At 33.5% G+C, this 20,681-nt stretch overlaps 1 protein-coding gene across 2 annotated transcripts in view; it reads right to left on the reverse strand.

Annotated features, from left to right (window-relative positions):
* Positions 1-178: 178 nt before the first annotated feature.
* The window catches only part of LOC127732397 (E3 ubiquitin-protein ligase MIB2-like), a 40,017-nt gene continuing 19,514 nt past the window's right edge, over positions 179-20,681 (reverse strand). For both annotated transcript variants that reach the window (XM_052241434.1, XM_052241433.1), the window contains 11 exons: positions 20,050-20,227; positions 19,070-19,239; positions 18,332-18,480; positions 17,552-17,708; positions 16,476-16,630; positions 14,908-15,034; positions 9,455-9,557; positions 6,839-6,924; positions 6,398-6,576; positions 4,157-4,380; positions 179-1,890 (listed from right to left, as the gene is read on the reverse strand). In XM_052241434.1, the coding sequence (XP_052097394.1) occupies positions 1,847-1,890; positions 4,157-4,380; positions 6,398-6,576; positions 6,839-6,924; positions 9,455-9,557; positions 14,908-15,034; positions 16,476-16,630; positions 17,552-17,708; positions 18,332-18,480; positions 19,070-19,239; positions 20,050-20,227 (1,572 nt within the window). In that variant the 3' untranslated portion in view covers positions 179-1,846. The remainder of the gene's footprint in view (positions 1,891-4,156; positions 4,381-6,397; positions 6,577-6,838; positions 6,925-9,454; positions 9,558-14,907; positions 15,035-16,475; positions 16,631-17,551; positions 17,709-18,331; positions 18,481-19,069; positions 19,240-20,049; positions 20,228-20,681) is intronic.

The following is a 20,681-nucleotide window of genomic DNA, read 5'->3' on the forward strand; positions in this document are numbered from 1 at the left end:
AAGATTTTCTACCAATGGAATACATTGCCTCAGCTGTATTTGCCAAAAAAAACTTTCGGAATTGTAGGTCCTCAATGCTCTTTCTTCTTTCTTTTTATAGCTTTTTCAACTTTAATTTGAGCGTCACTGATCCGTCTTTTTTAGACGAAACGTCCGTCTGGCATTTAAAGAATTAAGCTTGTTATCTATGATAAGTTTATTTCTGTACACTTTATAGGTACATATAGCTCATATATTATGAAAACATAATTCTTTTAGTAACTAACTCAACTCTTTAAGGAACATAAAATAAGTTGACACTGGTTTTATTATTAATAATGTAAATATCAAACCATTTATCAACATGGAATATGCAAAAATAAAACTTACTATATGATATGCAAGTAACAAAAAAACAATAAGTTTACTTCAAAGAAAATTAATTAAACATCAAACACGATATCGGATTGCCATAAGATGAACTTGGTTTCTTATTTAGATCTATGGAAATGGTAAGAAGATACCAAAGAGCAATCAAATCATTCAATTAGTCAGCTAGCAATATCACTAAAGATATGTATTCTGCACTGACTAGAAATAATGTTATTCCTACTGGAGAGTTAAAACGGGTTAAACTTTTAGGCGAACAGAATCTGAACTGGAAAAAATATTTTCAGACTGTCAATTGCTGTTACTAAAAATAGTAAATTACAGTGGTTGCCGTACAGGATTAACCACTGCATCATTGCAGCAAATCTAGTTACAATAAAACTTATGTATAATCCTTTATGTACATTTTGTAAAACAGAAAACGGGTCTATAGAACATCTCTTTCGGAATTGCTGTACCAAATTTTCTACAAGATATTGATAACTGGTTTCTTTCCGGTGGAATAAGTCTCCCAATGCATAAATTAAACTTTCGTTTTGGAGCTTTCTCCAAAATATTCCCTAACAACCGTAAACAACATGATTTTTAATTATATTAAACAATATATGTATAATTCTAGATGCTTTTAAAAGAATCTCTCACTGCAAGCAATCAACATAAAAAGAAAGATATGTACAAATTAGAGAGTAATATAGCTGTAAAAAATTAAATAAATAACTGAATTTGACAATATGTGGAAAGTTATTAAAATCCTTTAAGTTAATACATGCTAATGACTATCAACCAATAATTTATTGTAAAGAATATATAATTTTCATGAAATGTTCTTGACCTGTGTTGCTGGCTGTTAGAAAAGAGAAAAGTAATATTGATAGGGATGTAACTGGATAATTCTGTTTCTTTTTTTTTAATTCTTTCTTTTCATTCTTCTTCATTTTCCACATCTATACTATCTGTTACTTATCACTATTTATTTATCTATTTATTTTTATATTTTTTTTTTACTTTTTTCTTTTGATCTGTTCTATAGAAAATGTCTACTATTTCCAACGATAAAGTATTTATAATAATGATAGTGTATATCTTACATGTATTATTTTGTATGTAGTTCATGCATATACTTTAATTGTTTGAAATAGAAAAATTACAAATAAAAACAAAATATCATTAAAGTCTAAATTGGTGTACCCCAAACTACGGTAAATGAATCCGAGATAATACATGTAGCAGAAGAAGATGTAAAACAATACAATATGGATGACATTCAATGTTAAGTGCATGTGAAATAACAGAAAAATATTAATATTAAATTGAATAACTAAACTCTTCTGAAATATACGTTACATTTCATATATTAACCACTAAACTAAGAATATACATTGATTATCATTGATAATCAAATATTGAATAGTACAATCTACATCACATGATACACAAGAAAATAGCTTTCATTTTTACGTTTTACAGTCCAGTTTATTCATTGAACTTGACAAGGATCTTCAAGAACAATCCGTCTTCCTTCTGTTAAAATAATTTAAAACAACTTATAAGAACACTTATTCTGATTTGTTGCTCACTATTAATTAATAAAATAAAAAGATGACAGGAAAGTATTGGCACCAGACAACGCTTGCCACAAATACACTAAACTTTCAAACTAAAAGGGTTTGAAAACAAAGACATATAACTTCTATACGGTATGGGTTTGCTCATTCTTGATGGCCGTACGGTGACTTATAATGATTAATTCTACGTCATTTGGTCTCTGGTGGAGAGTTGTCTCATTGGCAATCATACCACATCTTCTTATTTTACAAACAATTACGAATATCACGAAGTTCAGATATCTTACGTTTTTACAATACATATCTTTCGTCTATTCAATATCCTTCTTTATTTTAATTAGTCATAATATAATTTAATAAGTTTTGGCTAGCCATAAAACCAGGTTCAACCCACCCATTTTTTCTTAAAATGTCCTGTACCAAGTCAGGAATATGGCAGTTGTTGTCAAGTAGTCCGTTTCTACGTATGTTGGCGTTTGTTTTTTGTTGTAGTTCAGTGTTTCTGTTATTCCGTTGTTTTCCTCTTGTAGTTGATGTGTTTCCCTCGGTTTTGGTTTATGACCCGGATTTGTTTTCGCTTAATCGATTTATGACTATTGAACAACAGTATACTACTGTTGCCTTTATTTAATAGTGGAACTTTTATTTGAATAACATGAATATTCAGTATAAAATTTACAAGAAGCCTTATTTTCAAGAATAAGTAAATATTTACTGAGCTCAGTATGAAGACAAATAACGAACTGAGTCAGTAGTCCTAGGTTCGAATACTGGCTTACACAATGGTATTTATGGTAGGAATGTTATGTTCAACTGTTAGAGAACAAACATAAACATTTGCGTCATTACAACAGTAAGTCAGAAGATACCAAAAGGATTGTCAAACCATCAGTCTAAAACGAACTGAATATGGCTAACAATGGCTAAAAACTTAATACGACCAAAAAACAAACATTCTACAAAACACATTTGCTACCCGTCGTGTTGCTTATGTAAGTACAAACCCGATGAAAAGTCTAATTCGGTAGGTCATATTCGGGGAAATTACTACGGGATTGTGGTACCGGAATTGGAACATATCTGTCGTCATCTGTGAATCAAGTGTGTTCCATAACGGTCAACTCTTAATGGTGTCCGTAAAATTTCCGAAGTGATAACTTCGAGAGCTTGCAGCTGCTACTCAGGCTTTATAAAACGTCACCAGTGTCTGAGCAGAAGGTTGAAGATCCAAGGATTATGTCAGAGAACGTGTCGTCCTTTTTCTAAAAAAGTTCATCGGAAGATACCAAGACCTTGTTGATAATTCACAAATGATACATGATGGTCTTGAAATATAGATTCTAGGTACTGACGCTGTTTATCATCTTAATTACGTGTTTAAGTATTCTTTCATTTGTCTTTGTAAATTATTGATCATTATTGTTTAGTCCATTTGTGGTAATATTCTTTTGGCGTGGCTCAGTACTTATACATCCCGCCATTGTGTTATTATGCTGCGGCCATTTTTCGTATTCATGTCTTTCATTTTTGCTTATGTGCTTTGTCTATATGCCATTTTGTATTCCTTTATTGTCAAATTTGTTTGTCTTTCTAGTGATTTAGATTATAACACAATGTTGACTGCTGTAACCCTATTATAGACATTTTTACCTATTTTGTCTGTTTGTTTTGTTCACAAATTGTTGTCAATATAATGAAATTTGTTACGACTGTCATACAAGTGAGAGGTTTAGCTACCTATAAAACCAGGTTTAATCCACCATTTTCTACATAATAAAATGCCTGTACCAAGTCAGGAATATGACAGTTGTTTTCCATTCGTTTGATGTGTTTTAGCTTTTGATGCTGCCATTTAATAAGGGACTTTCCGTTTTAAATTTTCCTTGGAGTTCGGTATTTTAAGTTTTATTCTTTTTTCAACTTAGGAAAATCATGATTGGAAATGCAAGCTCTAGAATATTGTATTACATGTGAAATATATATTCTACATACAGCCGCTGCTGGATATTGATAGATAGAATGGAACGTTCACAATCGGGAAGCTGCTGAATTCATTTTTTTTGTGTAAATTAATGAACAAATCTCAATAGTAAAATTCAAACAAATTACATAGCTCATGACAATCGGTACTTGTGTTTGCCTGAATGCCAAATTGCGTCGAGTTCAAAACACACTCATAGTGTATATGCACCTAGATATTCTAATAAAAGACAAACACTTACGATTATCAAGCCTTGCTTGTACTGGCGACCTACATTGTGGACATACATTAAATCTCAAACTGCACTCTTCGCATACTAGTTTGTGCCCGCATGGTACGAACTTTGCATTAGCAACATTCTCTCTACAATTTGCACACGGCTTGACTAACAATGCCGCCAGTAAGTCTACAAAGGGATCTCCCGTGGCTCCCCGTGTTGCCGCTGGTTTCTGTTGTTGCGGTTGCCTTGAAAGTGATAACAATGAAATAAAAGCTATGGTTGGTTTAAATAAGGTGAAATATCAGAAAACACGACCTATACAATTTGACTTTAAATCTGAAAGTTTATAATTTTGTCAAGATATGTTTCCAATACTTGGTCATTTTATGATTTAATTTTGATCAATATTCTTATTATCTTGTTTTGTCGGGTTGCTGTCATTGTGATGTTTACCCGACGAGTACATTGGTTTGTTGGTTTAATTATGTTTACCCCACGAGTACATCGGTTTGTTGGTTTATTGATGTTAAACTCCACAAGTACACCGGTTTGTTGGTTTAATTATGTTTACCCCACGAGTACATCGGTTTGTTGGTTTATTGATGTTTACCCCACGAGTACATCGGTTTGTTGGTTTATTGATGTTTACCCCACCGGTACATCGGTTTGATGGTTTATTGATGTTTACCCCACGGGTACATCGGTTTGATGGTTTATTGATGTTTACCCCACCGGTACATCGGTTTGTTGGTTTATTGATGTTTACCCCACGGGTACATCGGTTTGATGGTTTATTGATGTTTACCCCACCGGTACATCGGTTTGATGGTTTATTGATGTTTACCCCACGGGTACATCGGTTTGATGGTTTATTGATGTTTACCCCACCGGTACATCGGTTTGTTGGTTTATTGATGTTTATCCCACCGGTACATCGGTTTGATGGTTTATTGATGTTTACCCCACCGGTACAGCGGTTTGATGGTTTATTGATGTTTACCCCACGGGTACATCGGTTTGATGGTTTATTGATGTTTACCCCACGGGTACATCGGTTTGATGGTTTATTGATGTTTACCCCACGGGTACATCGGTTTGATGGTTTATTGATGTTTACCCCACGGGTACATCGGTTTGTTGGTTTATTGATGTTTATCCCACGAGAACATCGGTGTATTGGTTTATTGATGTTAACCCCACGAGTACATCGGTTTATTGGTTTATTGATGTTTACCCGACGAGTACATCGGTTTGTTGGTTTAATTATGTTTACCCGACGCGTACAACGGTGTGTTTGTTTAATTATGTTTACCCCACGATAACATCGGTTTGTTGGTTTATTGATGTTTACCCCACGAGTACATCGGTTTGATGGTTTAATTATGTTTACCCCACGAGAACATCGGTTTGTTGGTTTAATTGTTCACCCCACGAGTACATCGGTTTTTTGGTTTCATTATGTTTACCCCACGAGTACATCGGTTTGTTGGTTTAATTATGTTTACCCCACGAGAACATCGGTTTGTTGGTTTAATTGTTCACCCCACGAGTACATCGGTTTTTTGGTTTCATTATGTTTACCCCACGAGTACATCGGTTTGTTGGTTTAATTATGTTTACCCCACGAGAACATCGGTTTGTTGGTTTAATTGTTCTCCCCACGAGTACATCGGTTTTTTGGTTTCATTATGTTTACCCCACGAGTACATCGGTTTGTAAGTATATTGATATTTACTCCACGGGTACATTCAATATTTATTCAAACCTGCAAATATCCGCCAGTCTCTACACAAGCAAATATTTTATAAAGAATATATCTTTTGGTCATCAAATTTTAACAAAACTTCATTGAATCTAAAATGTATAATTGATAAAACAACAATGCTTGCAATACTTTAGAAAACAAATTGTAATATAAGAAGTGTACTGAAATGAGGGGATGATATATTATGAAGAAACGAAGAATTATAGATCTCTTCAACCTTATACAATAAGATCAATACCTGAAAATTATTTTTAGAAATACTATTTTGGGCTGATATGTGGGTCTCGGGATGATACCCGGGTCGATATAGAAAATAACATGTATCAATCTGTATTTATCGTTGTTAGATTAAGAAATAATTATGAAACTAAGACTAAGCAGAGCGTTCTTGATAATATAAATCTAGAAGAGATCTTTGGATGCACAAAAATTATAGTTCTCTTTCAATTTACATTAAGGTTGAAAAATATCAGAATTATAGTTAAAATCAGAATTACTTTTGTCGTATGTAGTTTTCAACTGCATTCTTTACTCTCTGACTTCGACAAACTTGAAGAGGTGTTTTACCATTGTTGTTGGTCGTTTGAATGTTTGCTTTATTTTCCATCAATAAACAGGCTATTTTGAAACGATCATTGTCATCATTTGGCTGAGCCATCAGCATTAATCCAAGAAGCTGTAAATATATGAAATGGTGTTACTTTCTTTCTAAGGAATTATAATCATCCAGTTTTATACATCATGAACAAATGGCAAATTTGGAAAATAAGTATATGGATTGTTTTAAATAAGCATGCAAACTTCAAAACAGCAATATACTCCTCTTGTTCATTTGTTAAATAAATTATAAGAGTTAACAAAAACAAACTATAGATATATATAAATATATATATATTCCTTTTTTAGACTTTATATACGTTTGTGTATTTATAACATACCCCCGTCACCGGTGGTCTTTGTTGAATACCAAGAATAAGATGTAAAGGTGTATCACCATCATTGTCCTTTATATTTACATCAGCTCCTGTAAGATATTTGATATTTCCTTCTTTTAATATATCTTTCGTAAATTCATAGGAGGTGTCCGTTGTTATTCTGCGGTTTGCATGTTGTAATGTACTATTATATTATTTATTTATGTATTTCTCTGAGTGTTCTTGCGTTTTGTATTTTTAACTTTGCCATATAAGCTGGAGGCTTGGCTAGCCATACAACCAGGTTCAACCCACTATTTTTTTAAAATGACCTGTACCAAGTCAGGAATATGGCAGTTGTTATCTACAGTCCGTTTATATGTATGTTGGCGTTTGCTTTTGTTATAATTCAGTGTTTCTGTGTGTTCCGTTGTTTTCCTCTTATAGTTGATGTGTTTTACTCGGTTTTAGTTTGTTACCCGGATTTGATTTTGCTTAATCGAATTATGACTATTGATCAGCGGTATACTATTGTTGACTTTATTTCCACTGTAAGTATTAAGTCATAATAAACAAATTTCTGACACATCAATATATGTATACATTTTTTTCTGATTAACGGTTTAACTAGCTGTTTCTATCCTCAGAACATGCAGAATCTCTAGCCGTATTTGGAACATTTTTTTCTATCGGAATTTCTATGCTAAAATTCGTTAACTTTACATTTGATTGATTCATTTTAGAACTTTTGCGATTCGATTTGTTTAATACTCTTTTTCAAATCTACAAATAAATGGCCAAAGCAAGTATATTTAAATGAAATATAATACAAATCGATTTAACCAACAATAACTTATGTTGTTTTTTTTTGCCTAGCTAGACAGCATGGGATAACTTTTAGAAAATGCATTTTGTATGTAATATAGTGTATATGTTTTTATATGTAGAGACTACATCACAAACAAGCTCCCTTTCCTATGACGTTAGGAACTACCATTTGATACTTTGGCGGGTGGGGGTTTTGGAGTGGTGCAGGGGGCAGGAGGATTTTTTCCGGATTGATCATTTGTTTTCATCTGTTACTACGCATTTTATTTTCACTTTTGTATACATTTGATTCTGTCATTTTTGTGTTGCAGGATATTCAGTTTCATCCTGTCGTTAGCAAAGTCATTTATTTTCAGTTCTTTCCAGGCCAATATACCCCCACCCCCCCAAAAAAAATAAATAAAACCAATCATATGGTCGGCTCAAATTAAAATATATGTAGGACTCTAAAGTGCAATGGTACTCTAAAATGCGATGGTCTACGCTAAAGTGCGATGGTGTTTAAAGCTAAAGTGCGATGGTTCTTTGTTTTATAAGCGCGATTATATGACACGCTAAAGAGCGAAGGTATGACACGCCAAAGTGCGATGGTATAACACGCTAAAGTGCGATGATGTAACGGGAATTGAGTTCATGCAATGGTTTTCGTTTGTTGCCATGTTCCTATTAGATTTCCGTTTAATGATTTCTTTACAATTCAAGCCGTTGTCATTCTCTTTTGAATTGTTTTACACTGGTCACTGTGTGTCCTTATATACATGTAGCTGGCTTTGCAGCGTTGGCCAAGGCTCCACGTTGAAGGCTGTACGGTCATAAGTTGCATACATCAATGACCTGTGATCTTGGGTGGATAGTTGTCGCATTGACAATACCACATCCTCTTATTTTTATTTAAAGTACGATAGTTATTTAAAAAGTGTAATGGTTACATATTGCAGTAGCTAGTATATACTTTATGAACCTGTAATTCAGTGGTAGTCGTTTGTTGCTTTATTTCATATTTGTTTTTCTTTTCTTGATTTGTATAGAAATCAGGCTGTTTTTTCTCGTTTGAATTATTTTATACTGGTCGTTTTGAGGTCATTTGGTCTTAATAGAATACTAGGCGGTTTTAGCCAATGCAATGCCATATAGTTGTTTTCATGAATGACATTTTGTCTTGGATAAAGAGTTGTTCCATTGGCAATGACATGATGATACTAAACCTATTGTCTAGTTGACGAATATTCATCCCTTTAACATAAATGACATGGGATTACAAACAAAGAAGGAGTTTCTAAATCATTTTTTTTTTGGCAGTCCAGCTGTTTTGATCAAATTTCTTTATACAAATCAATTTAAATTCTTCGAGCGCCGACCAAAAATAATCCGGATTGAGATCATTTGTTTCTCTCTTCTTTTTTTTGTCTTGTTTAATAAAAATCCGTCATCTGGACAAACATTCTCGTTTTCCGGCATGTCCATTTTTGTTTGTACAAACGGCATGTGACGATGCTAACGTCCATAATATATTCGCTATCAAACGCTCTTTCGCGGAAAAACGCACTTCAGCGTATTGAAGCATCGGACTTTAGTATATTCCATTGAATAGTCCTGACCATCGCACTTTAGCGTATCAAATCATCGCACTTTAGCGTAGACCATCGCACTTTAGCGTGACCATCGCGTTTTAGCGTCCCCATCGCACTTTAGAGTCCTACACATATATTTCATTTTTTCATCAGACATATTGTCTATTACAATATTAAGTAATCAATTAGTTATAACATTCCAATGAATTAAATAAAATCATCATAAAATTGAATGACTTACCGTTCTGTATCAACAACTTGACCATCTCAAAGTAAGCTTCATGGCAAGCTAAATGCAAAGGTGTCAATCCTTGTTTATCCTTAAAGTTTACATTTGCTTTACCCTGAAAGTTTATACATTGATTAAAGACATTTTTTCTGTTTTCAAGTATCTGTATTTCACTGTTTTAAGCGTTTTGGAATATAGGTCGAACGCACCTTAGTGTCGTTTTTCTTTCTAGCATTGGTCTGATATCGCTAGTAAAGGACTGCTGTAATGCAGTCTTTAGTTTTCCATGTTGTGCTTTGTGTACTGCCGTTTGTCTTTGTTCTTTTTATTCGCCATGGCGTTGTCAGTTTATTTTCAACTTATGAGTTTGAATATCATCGTCTTTCTCTTACATTATATATAAAACATACCTTTTATTAAATCATCCATTGATTAATTTAGAAATTATTAATAAATTATTTTCTTATATTCCTTTTAGACAGTTGTTTTTAGTCCAGTCGATTTGTGAAACAATTGTTCAGATTGTGGGAAAAAGCGTCAAATTTTGCAGAGCTTTAGTTGAGGTCATAAGTAACATTTATAGCTATGGACCCAATTCGAAAAATCAAAATGGCTGCTCTGGGCGGCCATTTTGAAATGGCCTAAAAAAACGTTGATTATTATCATTAAAAAAATATAAAAAATAAATGACTTTACCAATTTTGATAACCTTTCATATATTCATCACTAATGACAAAGACAATCATCTGAGGACTCATAAAATAAAGTATCGGCGGCCATCTTGAATGGTGGCCATTTTGAAAACATAAATTTCCAATATATCATTATTATTTATCCTAAATTAATATTTGCATTTATACTAATGTTTTTATGCATTTACAACTAGTTTTGCTAATCATTTATATATGACTGTTGCTAATTTTATCAGATATTCACCAAGTGGTCAAAAAAGGCATGCATATGTCAACAAAATAAGTGTATCAAAAGAAATACATAATGTCTCTTAGGTTAGGTTAGCCTAAGTTACTTTTTACCACACCAAAATATGTATATACAATATAGTTTATGACCACTCTATGTCGAAAAGGGAAAAAAATGTAGGTATTAAAATCACTGGAGCTGAAAACCCTAATGAACAAATAGACTCAAAGAATTACAAAACGACAAGACAGTGCCCGTGAGGATTTGCAATGTCAAGCAGATACAAAAAGAGCATAACATAGAAATTTGAGTCCTTTGTTGTAAGCATACAAAGATGTTGCACATTGAATTTGTATCTCACATTGTTCAACTGTTCTAAGTTGATGAAGGCCATGGAATGGAATCCTGTCAAAACACATTTTCAGATCTCAATAAAGTTCGTTAAGAAAAAAAAAATATATTGTACAGTAAACACCTTGAGCAAATCGGCGGAAGGAATAATTAATACAACGCTTCTGAAAAATTTGATACTAACTGCCATAGAAGATATGCAAGAACACAAGCAAGGTAGTGTCGTTCTCCTGCTTTTCAACGAATATGTAAGTGAACGTCTAAAACAGGTCATGTCTCATAGTCGTGATAATGAAGGCCTCATCATAGCCAAAGTAACTAGAATAGTTTGTAAAGATAGTCTAGCTACTATAAAAACCTTTACAGGGACATTCAATGAAGGCTTTCAAAATGAATCCGTTACACAAACATTGAGACATTTTACTCTCTATCTGGGGAATGATAATTTGCAGTTGTATCCTTTCGACATCGAGTTGCACAATTGAAGTTTTATAGCTGCAAATTAGCAACTACTGTCTGCGACTATTACTGGCTATTGTCTCGATGTGTGGTCATCCTTGCATCATTCTTACTAAGGAAACTAACGTTGAACTGATTCGTGTTGGCAGCTGTTGAATGCCCCTGTAAAAAGCCATGCTTAGTATCAAGCATATCTCTTTAAACTCTTTTGCCTGATATGTCTATGATGATGTCTTCATTTTCACCCTTTCAAGATATGGTCTGTTTTAGAGCTTCACGAATACCTTCGTTGAAAATCAAGAGAACTAATCTACCTTGCTTGTATGCTTGCAGATCTTCTATGGCAGCTACATTCCATTGTTTTTTATGTGTTGTGAAGGTTCTTCCTTCCATGACTACTCCAAGCGGTTACTGTACAATTTAATGTGATCTGTAAGCGTGAAGATTGGCCCAAAAACTGTTTCAGACCGTGCGGCCCGTCAATGTATTCTATTATTTCGGAAAACAAAATTCCAAGTATAAAAGATGCATAGCCTTCTTTCTGTGTTTTTTTAATTCTGTCTATTTTTTATGTTGTCAAGTTTTATCAATCATTAAGATTGATACTTGTGATATTACATCTCCAGCAATTAGTTTTGCTAAGAGAATATTGTCTTGTAGTACAGGTGCACAGTCATGCACTATTTTTGTCGATTAAAAATGACAATGCATCATGGAGATCTCCAGATACATCACCACAGAAAAAAATACACTGCAGTCATTTTTCCAGTACTAGTACCACTTTACGGTGTCTGGTTGGTAACTGTTACTTCCAAATTATGTTTCCGCTTTTACTGATGAAATATTTGAGATCTGAAAATTTGTCTCGACATAATTTGTCCCATTTTGCCTTGTGATTCTGGAGTGCTTCTGCAGTTCCGTAGCATAGCCTTCATTCAACTGTTTCAAATTGAGCGATTAAAGAACCAATTCAAGGCCCAACATATTTCTATGCTTGCATCAAAGGACTGATTACCAGCTCAAATGTCTTTGTCTGTTCTTTTTGTATCTGCTTGACATTGCAAATCCTCACATGTCTTCTCTTGCCGTTTCATACATTTCTTCTAGTCTATTTGTTCATTAGGTTATTCTGCTCAAGTGTTTTCGACATCTAGCTCCAGTTTGTTTCGAAGTCTACAATTTTAATCCTTTCCAACAAAGTTCGGTCATAAGTTATATCATATTTACGTAATTTCTGTTGTAAAAAATACTTAGGCAAACGTGTAAGTAAATGAAATTTTGATACTAATACCTTTATAACATAAAAATTCATGCTTTATCTGACCACTTGGTTAATATCCAATATAAATCAGCAAAAACAGTATAAATGCAAACAGTGAATAAATAAAAATAGTAAATAAAGATATATTGGAAATTCATGTTTTCAAAATGACCATCATTCAAGATGGCCACTAAAAATTCAATATCTAAAGTCCTCAGGATAACAGTCCATGTCATTTGTGGTGATTATACCATGTGACTATATAGGAACCCTTCTGCAGCAAGCGCTTAAATAATAAAATGTGAACGTCAAATTGAACACTGTTACTACTAATTGTAAATGTGGAAGACAATGTGATTGAATATGATAGACACAGACAGCTATTGTGTGGTTTGACAATACATGTACAACTCATTTATTGGGAGATTTCTTTTTAACGTCAATTGAGAACATTTGAGCAGATGATTTTACTCATTATATCTGCACTCAAAGTTTTTGAAAGTTGTTTCAGATAAACAATATCAACAAAATGATTTATCCTGTACTCAGCCAAGTATTGTAAATGACTGGTATACAAATAAATTTTTGCTTTATTTGTACTTGTAAAATAAAAATCTCTGTTATTCTATGTTGAGCAAGCGATAGTTTGGATATTGCGTTTTGCGTAACATTTCATTTTACAGTCCTCTTCGCGGTCAGTGTGTCGATTACTTTGGAACATAAGAAACAATGATTCAGATTTAAATAACTTAAGTTTCAAGTGTTGGGTGTATATTTCTGGATAAAGACAATATATGTACATTGTCGGAAATTCATTTGTATTTGTACGAAATAGGAGAAAAACATGGGGGGCCTCGCTTTTCGTCGTGTTTCTAAAGCTCATACAAATATATTTCTATATGTTTGACAATGTACATATTTGTATATTTATTTTTATCGAATAATGACTTTGGAGCTCTCTACCTATTTTCGCTAATAAATTTCAAGATTTTTTAAGATGGCCGCCATTCAATATGGGTAACATTTTTTAAAATTTTGTTCAACAAGACAATTGGTATAAGTACTGTCATTCTATTTACCAGGTATTATGTCAATATCTTCTCTAATATATTTTTCATGATTTTTTTTATGAATTTATAGAAATCAAACGTCCGCCATTTTAAAAATGGCTGCCTCTCCCGCCACTCTCGTCTTTCAGAATGGGTCCATACAGAAAATGTTGTCCACGACATATACTAATACTATGCCAAATTTCATGCTTTTACCACAATCTGAGCAATTTTGCCAAAAATCTGCACAAATCGACTGGACTATTTGGTTTTATTTTAGCTTTAAGATATTTACATTTGATAGCATTAAATGATTTTCGCGGGAAAGCCAGAATGACCCTATAGCATGCTTCAAATACCAAGCCATTTAAATGTTTCAAATGAACTAAGGATGGTGATGGCTGTTCAAAAACCAGTGGCAAGGTAACAAAAAGGCAAAAGAAACAAAGGAAATATAAATATTCACGACGAGAACATGTTGTGATATGTATATGAAGCCTGCTGGTATTAAACAGTCACACTATGCCTGATTTTTAATTTGTTAGTTTAAAAGGTACAGTCCGCGGACACATTAATCTGACTTTAGCCTTTGCTTTTACTACCACTTGTAAAATGCATGTCCGTCTTAAATATGTTAAACGTCTGAGACCTTAAAAACTGTAATGACTAAAAGTCATGTTTTAGATAGTTTCCTGTATAAATTTAGTACAGTTCAGACATTTCTGGACATTCAACTTTTCAGACATTAACTATGCTGTTGTTTAATAATATTAATGGTACCAATCTTGAACTCGTGATACCATCGTGGACTTACAGTCCACCAGCAGAGAAATCGACGCAGAGGTAGTTATAACATTAACGGTACCAATTTTTCTGCACGAAATGCGCATTTCGACAATAAACATTTCTTCAGCCAAGCTCGGGGCCAAAATATTTGAAAATCAAAAGCTTAGTAAGAATATGAAGAGCTTATAAACCAAAAATGCCAAAACAGTATAACCAATATAGGTTTAATGCACAATCAGAATGTAGTCTGAACAGATCTTAAAAGACTACAAGCTAATTGTCTGAACAGTAATAAATTTACTGCAGAGGATAAATCTGAAAATTGACTGAAAGACTAGACATGACATAATGATCAATTGTTCAGTATTTTAAGAGCTGTACATATTCAAACGTCCGTTTCAGTTTAAAATTTGGTATCTAGTGTTATATATACCTAGTGCTTAGCGAAAAATCAGGAAATAACAATTTGTATGTCTTGTTTTAGACCCGGTTTGGGATCTAATCACCGACATAAAACACGCGGAGTAGTACTCTACTACGACACCAGTGAACCGGTTATGAACCAAAGCGTAGTATTACATATGTGTTTTATCTTATGTTTTCAATACATAAATTCTCTACGATTGTAACAAACAAACCTTTAATAGTAGGATGGATGCAACCTGGCGATGATCGTTGATTGCAGCAATATGCAGTGCTGATGACCCGTCAGACTTTGTCATCTTCATTAAACTTTGTGATTTGTCTAGAAGTTTTTCTACAGCACTGTCGATACAAGTTATAGTAAGTTATCGTCAAATATATGCGTAAAACTGAAATAGGTTATGATACAATTTTTGGATGGAGTATAAACCGGCTATCTTCCTCGTTACGTTATAACTACTATGAAACTACAACAAACGTTACAGCAATGGAATTACAACTCAGAAATGAATCAAAGCATACCAACATGAGAACAAACTAGGAAAATTAATCGAACTAGATATGGACAATGCCCCACCCTTTTCTGCTCTGCCATATGCATGAGTATAGTTCAACATATTTTAGATTTGACAAAAAATCCAACTACCTGTCTTTTTCAGAATATTTAAAAGAAATTAAAATCCTGTGGTTATGCACACCTCCATTATGTGTATGAACATCCTACACAATATAAAAGCTGTATTTCCAAAACTGTAGGAGAAGATAGCCGGACAAATCATGATCTCTTTATGCACCTAGTACCAAAAAAAATGGCTAAGTCCAACTACCTGTCATTTTCAGAATATTTAAAAGAATCAAAATCCTGTGGCCATGCACACCTCCATTACGTGTATGAACATCCTACAAAATATTAAAGCTGTATCTCCAAAACTGTAAGAGAAGATAGCCGGACAAACCATGATCTCTTTATGCAGCTAGTACCAAAACAATGACTAAGTCCAACTACCTGTCATTTTCAGAATATTTGAAAAAAATCAAAATTCTGTGGCCATGCACACCTTCATTATGTGTATGAACATCCTACATAATATTAAGGTTGGACCTCCAAAACTGTAGGAGGAGATAGCCGGTCAAGCAATGTATCATAATCCGACGTACGGACAGAGGTAAATTAATATGCCTTTGTCGTGGGGGCATAAAAAGGCTTTACTCGTCAGATTGATACAAAGCAAACAGGAATATGTCCATAGTACACGGATACCCCACTCGCACTATCATTTTCTATGTTCAGTGGACCGTGAAATTGGGGTCAAAACTCTAATTTGGCATTAAAATAAGAAGGATCATATCATAGAGAACATGTGTACTAAGTTTCAAGGTGATTGGACTGCAACTTCATCAAAAACTACCTTGACCAAAAACTTTAACCTGAAGCGGGAACAGACGGACGAACGGACGGACGCACAAACCAAAAAAATAATGCCCCTCTACTATCGTAGGTGGGGCATAAAAGAATTTACAAAGGTACAATAGACATAAACCACACATCTGAGAGTATTCGCAGTTACTGAAAGCTAGTACTAAGCCAATAACAAAAAGCAAAACAAATCATGCATCTAAGAATAAAATAGCAATCATCAATGATTTTTCGCACATTGTATTTGGTCTTGACTACTACTACCACTACTACTACTAGGTCTTTATATAAACATGTTAAATGAGCTATTCCTGTTAAATTTTTTCAATATGAATTCGTGTACTTTGTAATGGTAAATAAACTTACAATTCATTTTCCTTAAAAGCAGCAAACACAAGTGGATGGAAACCTTTCTTGTTGACAAGAGTCATGTTAATATTCGGATGACTCAGTAGAATGTTGACTGCTCTATCGTGTCCTTTAGCAATGGCGTCGTGAAGAGCAGTATCACCCTCAATATCCTTAAATATCAAAAACTTTTTACATCATAACACAAAAATTCCTTATGAACTAATGAACTTTTAAAGATTGTCGTACCCCAATCCCGTCTTCTTTAATTCGCATTTGACCTTCTTATTTGGACTTATCACCGGTTTTGAGTAACACGACACGATCTCACCACTAGGAATGGTTGGTTCGATTTGCTAGTCTTCAGTTACTATGTTGTGTTTTGAAGAGTGTTTTTTCTTTGGTTTTTTTTGTCATGACAATGTCAGTTCAATTTCGAGTTATGACTTTGGCTACCTTTTCACATGTTTTATTTTGTTCTGTCTCTCATTTATAGATATTCGTCGTTTTTCTTTTTCTATGGTCCTATGTTTTTGCTTCGAATTTTTCTAATTAAGTTAAACATGACACATAGGAAAACGTTAAATAAAATTATTTTTTTCATTATCAAATCTGATTTACTAGATATAAGAAGATGTGGTATGAGTGCCAAAGAGACACCTCTCCATCCAGGTCACAATTTGTAAAATTAAACCATTATAGGTCAAAGTACGGCTTTCAACACGGAGCCTTGGCTCCCAACGAACAGCAAGCTATAAAGGGCTCCAAATATGACCAGTGTAAAACCATTCAAACAGGAAAACCAACGGTCTAATCTATATAAAAAACGAGAAACGAGAAACACTTATGAACCACATCAACAAACGACAACCACTGAACATCAGATTTCTGACTTAGCACAGGTGCGAACAAATACAGATCCATTTGTCCATTTTGCATGTACAAGGATATTGAAATGCTACACTTTACTTTCTGTTCTGATAATATGTCATGTATGTCAAGAAAAAAATATGTTCATCATTTTTTTAAAGTTATGTTACATTACGACAAATCCAAGAACCCTGAAAAATAATTCAATCAGATTGTTAACTTACCTGCACGTTCGGATCACATCCTTTTTCTAAAACAGCTTTTAAAAGAGCAAACATTCCACAATAACTAGCATGATGAGCGAGACTTCTTCCATTTTTAGCAATTTCTGTTACACTTGCTCCTTGGGAAACCAAATACAATGCCAGCATTTCTTTCTTACTGCAAAATATTTTGTATATATCAGTTTTCCACAAAGCAAAGTCACAAAAAGAAAGCATCGGATACTCATATATTTTTTTTAAACAAGACTAACATGTTTTTTGTACACAAATGCTTTGGTTTTTTTACATACTGTATAGTGCAGCTTTTCCTAGGTGACAAAATATTACACGAAGAAATAAATGCCGAAATAAATAATATAACCATGTGTACCATTGTTGCTTAGATTTTACTTCGCAAAACTTTGACTGTGTTTGTTAGATTTTGCCCTTTGCATCTAAGGCTGATAAAAATCCACCTGGGTGTGTGCAACAGAGCGCTGATGTGGCTAAACCGTCATGATAATATTTGTTAGAAAATAGAAACAACACGTTATAAATTTCATGCGTCCGAAGCACTTTTCTGGATATACCTTCATCAGGAACGCTCAAAGCCGAATATTTGAAAGCCAAGAATGTATAATTGCCTAAACAGTCGAAGAGCTATGTGACCAAAAATGACCTAAAAAAATATCAAAATTTATTTAATGGTCAACTTTGCCTGAGGAAGTTCAAATCTTAGTTTCTTATAATTTAAAATTTATTAACGGACAATTTAAGGAAGGTTTGTTAAGAGTTACGCACCCTGCTGCTGCTGTAAGTAGTGCTGTATTATTTTCGCTAGTCTTTGTGTTGATGTTAGCACCACTGGCTAGTAATAATTTGGCAATATCCATATGTCCTTCATGACTTGCTATCATTAATGGCGTCAGATCTTTAAACTTACAATTGACCTTTGATTGAAAATATACATAAAAGATACAGATGACATGCATCACAACATAAACAATTAGCATTTGTATTACACTATAGTATTACTGTAATTTGTATGTATGTTCTCGTCGCATTTTTTTAATCAATGTTAATGTATGGTTGTAGTTGGGGAAATGATGCAAGTATTATACTTCAATTTTTATTTATTCAACGTGTGAAATTGAACATTAATTCCCTTTTTCTGATACACTTTTTAATTTTACCAATTAAAAATCTATACGTATAATATCTTAAACTATAATATCCTATAGCACGTACTGCCTTGATAGCTAGAGAAGCTTATCCAATCAATGCAACCAGTCTAGTTTGATTTTGGATTGTACGATTCCCTTATACTTTGTTTACAATCTTGTTTTGTGTATTCTTATTACATTAACGGTACCAATTTTTCCACAAAAGATGCGCATATATATGTATCAAGGACTTGTGTAACCTACTGTTGCTTGTTATGTATAATATTGCCTGACGTACAATTCGGTTGCCACAAGTAAATATATTCTTTGTATTAACATCCCGGACTATTATGTATATACTTATTTAAGTGTTTACCAAATCTTTCTTCATTTTTATAAGTTGTTGCACTGATGCAATATCACCTTTAGCACACGCCTGTATCATTTGCTCTGGGCCAATGGTTTGGAGTCTTTGTTGATGACCTAAAACTACCAGGTTTGCTACCAACCGAGCAAGGCTATCTGCAAGGTCATCTTGAACATTCTCTTAAAGAACAAAAAATTTTATGAAAGCGTTGGTTGATGTTTCTTTACTTACAATTGCTTTTCAGGAATGTTTGTAATTCAAGGCCACTTTAACAATGAAAGACCACGATAGTTTTATAGCTGACTATGCGGTATGGGCTTTGCTCATTGTTGAAGGCCGTATGGTGACCTAAAGTTGTTAATTTCTGTGTCAGTTGGTCTCTTGTTGTCTTATTGACAATCATACTACATCTTTTTTATATTGACTGTAGATTATTAAACACATCTACATCAAAAACGTCTGTGGGATTATTTTTGATTTGCTGAAGTAATTGATGGACCATAGGTTGGACCCAGCAATAATTTAATAACACAACATGCTTAGAATTGATAAATTATGAATAAGTATGAAATATTGATGCAATTGATCAATGAAATACTCGCTGTTCGTTTTAAACCCCTTCGCTTTTGATATTTATATATAAATTAAGCAGTTATGCTTATTATTGAAGGCCACACAATGATTTGAAATTAACAACGTCTGTTATTTGTCCTTTTAATAGGTGTTTCATTGATAATCCTAAAACTGCTCAAGCTTATCTTATACTTATGTTATTACTGAAATCAATTAAAGTATTATTTGTGCTGTAGGTATGTAATGTTTTTTATCAAAACAGATATTGTTTTTTTAAACAAAACACGATTTCTACTTAGCCACTTTCCCGATGCACTGTGTGTTTTATCGGTAATTAGAATCATATTTAAAACAATATTGTCTGGTGAAGAGTGATTGTATCTTTTCTATACTCAGTATTATAAGTTACGTCATACCAGCACCACGTCTTGAGGTTGCAAACGATGTTTCCTGTTTGCCTTCAAGTGTATCAACTTTCTTTCCTGGAGCAGGTATCATAGAGGCAGGACTATAGACCCAGACTTGCTGACCAAACTGTACAACGACATCACCATCACTATCTATCTTCTCAACTTTTCCTATTTTCCCACATGCCTGATATATAAATATAGTAAACAAGTATGATACCATTTTACGTGTTGTCAGTGTATAAGGAACAAATAACATAACAATACATACTTTACTGGTACGAAAGAGAAGGATAGTATGCAGTAATGAAGTTCTTTCAGCAGTTTGTTTATACGTGTAATAGGCATGGGTGAAGGAAAAAAATCGACAGTAAGTCACTTATAGACCCCTAAACGAGTTATTGTTGAGGATCTTCGACATACACACGGCTTAGATTTCTATGAACATGGGGTTTATCTTCAATGTTTTTACTCGTTTATCTAAGGTTTAAAATACGAATATAATTGTGATTTGGTTAAAGAGAAAGACAATGAACGGAATGAAGCATTGCTACCAAAATACTATACAGCTTCGATTTTCAATTGTTAGAAGATTATTAATCATTTTGTGCAAGAAATATGAAAATAACATTATTAAATAA

The sequence above is a fragment of the Mytilus californianus genome, unplaced genomic scaffold, assembly GCF_021869535.1.
Source record: "Mytilus californianus isolate M0D057914Y unplaced genomic scaffold, xbMytCali1.0.p SCAF_24, whole genome shotgun sequence".
Taxonomy (NCBI): domain Eukaryota; kingdom Metazoa; phylum Mollusca; class Bivalvia; order Mytilida; family Mytilidae; genus Mytilus; species Mytilus californianus.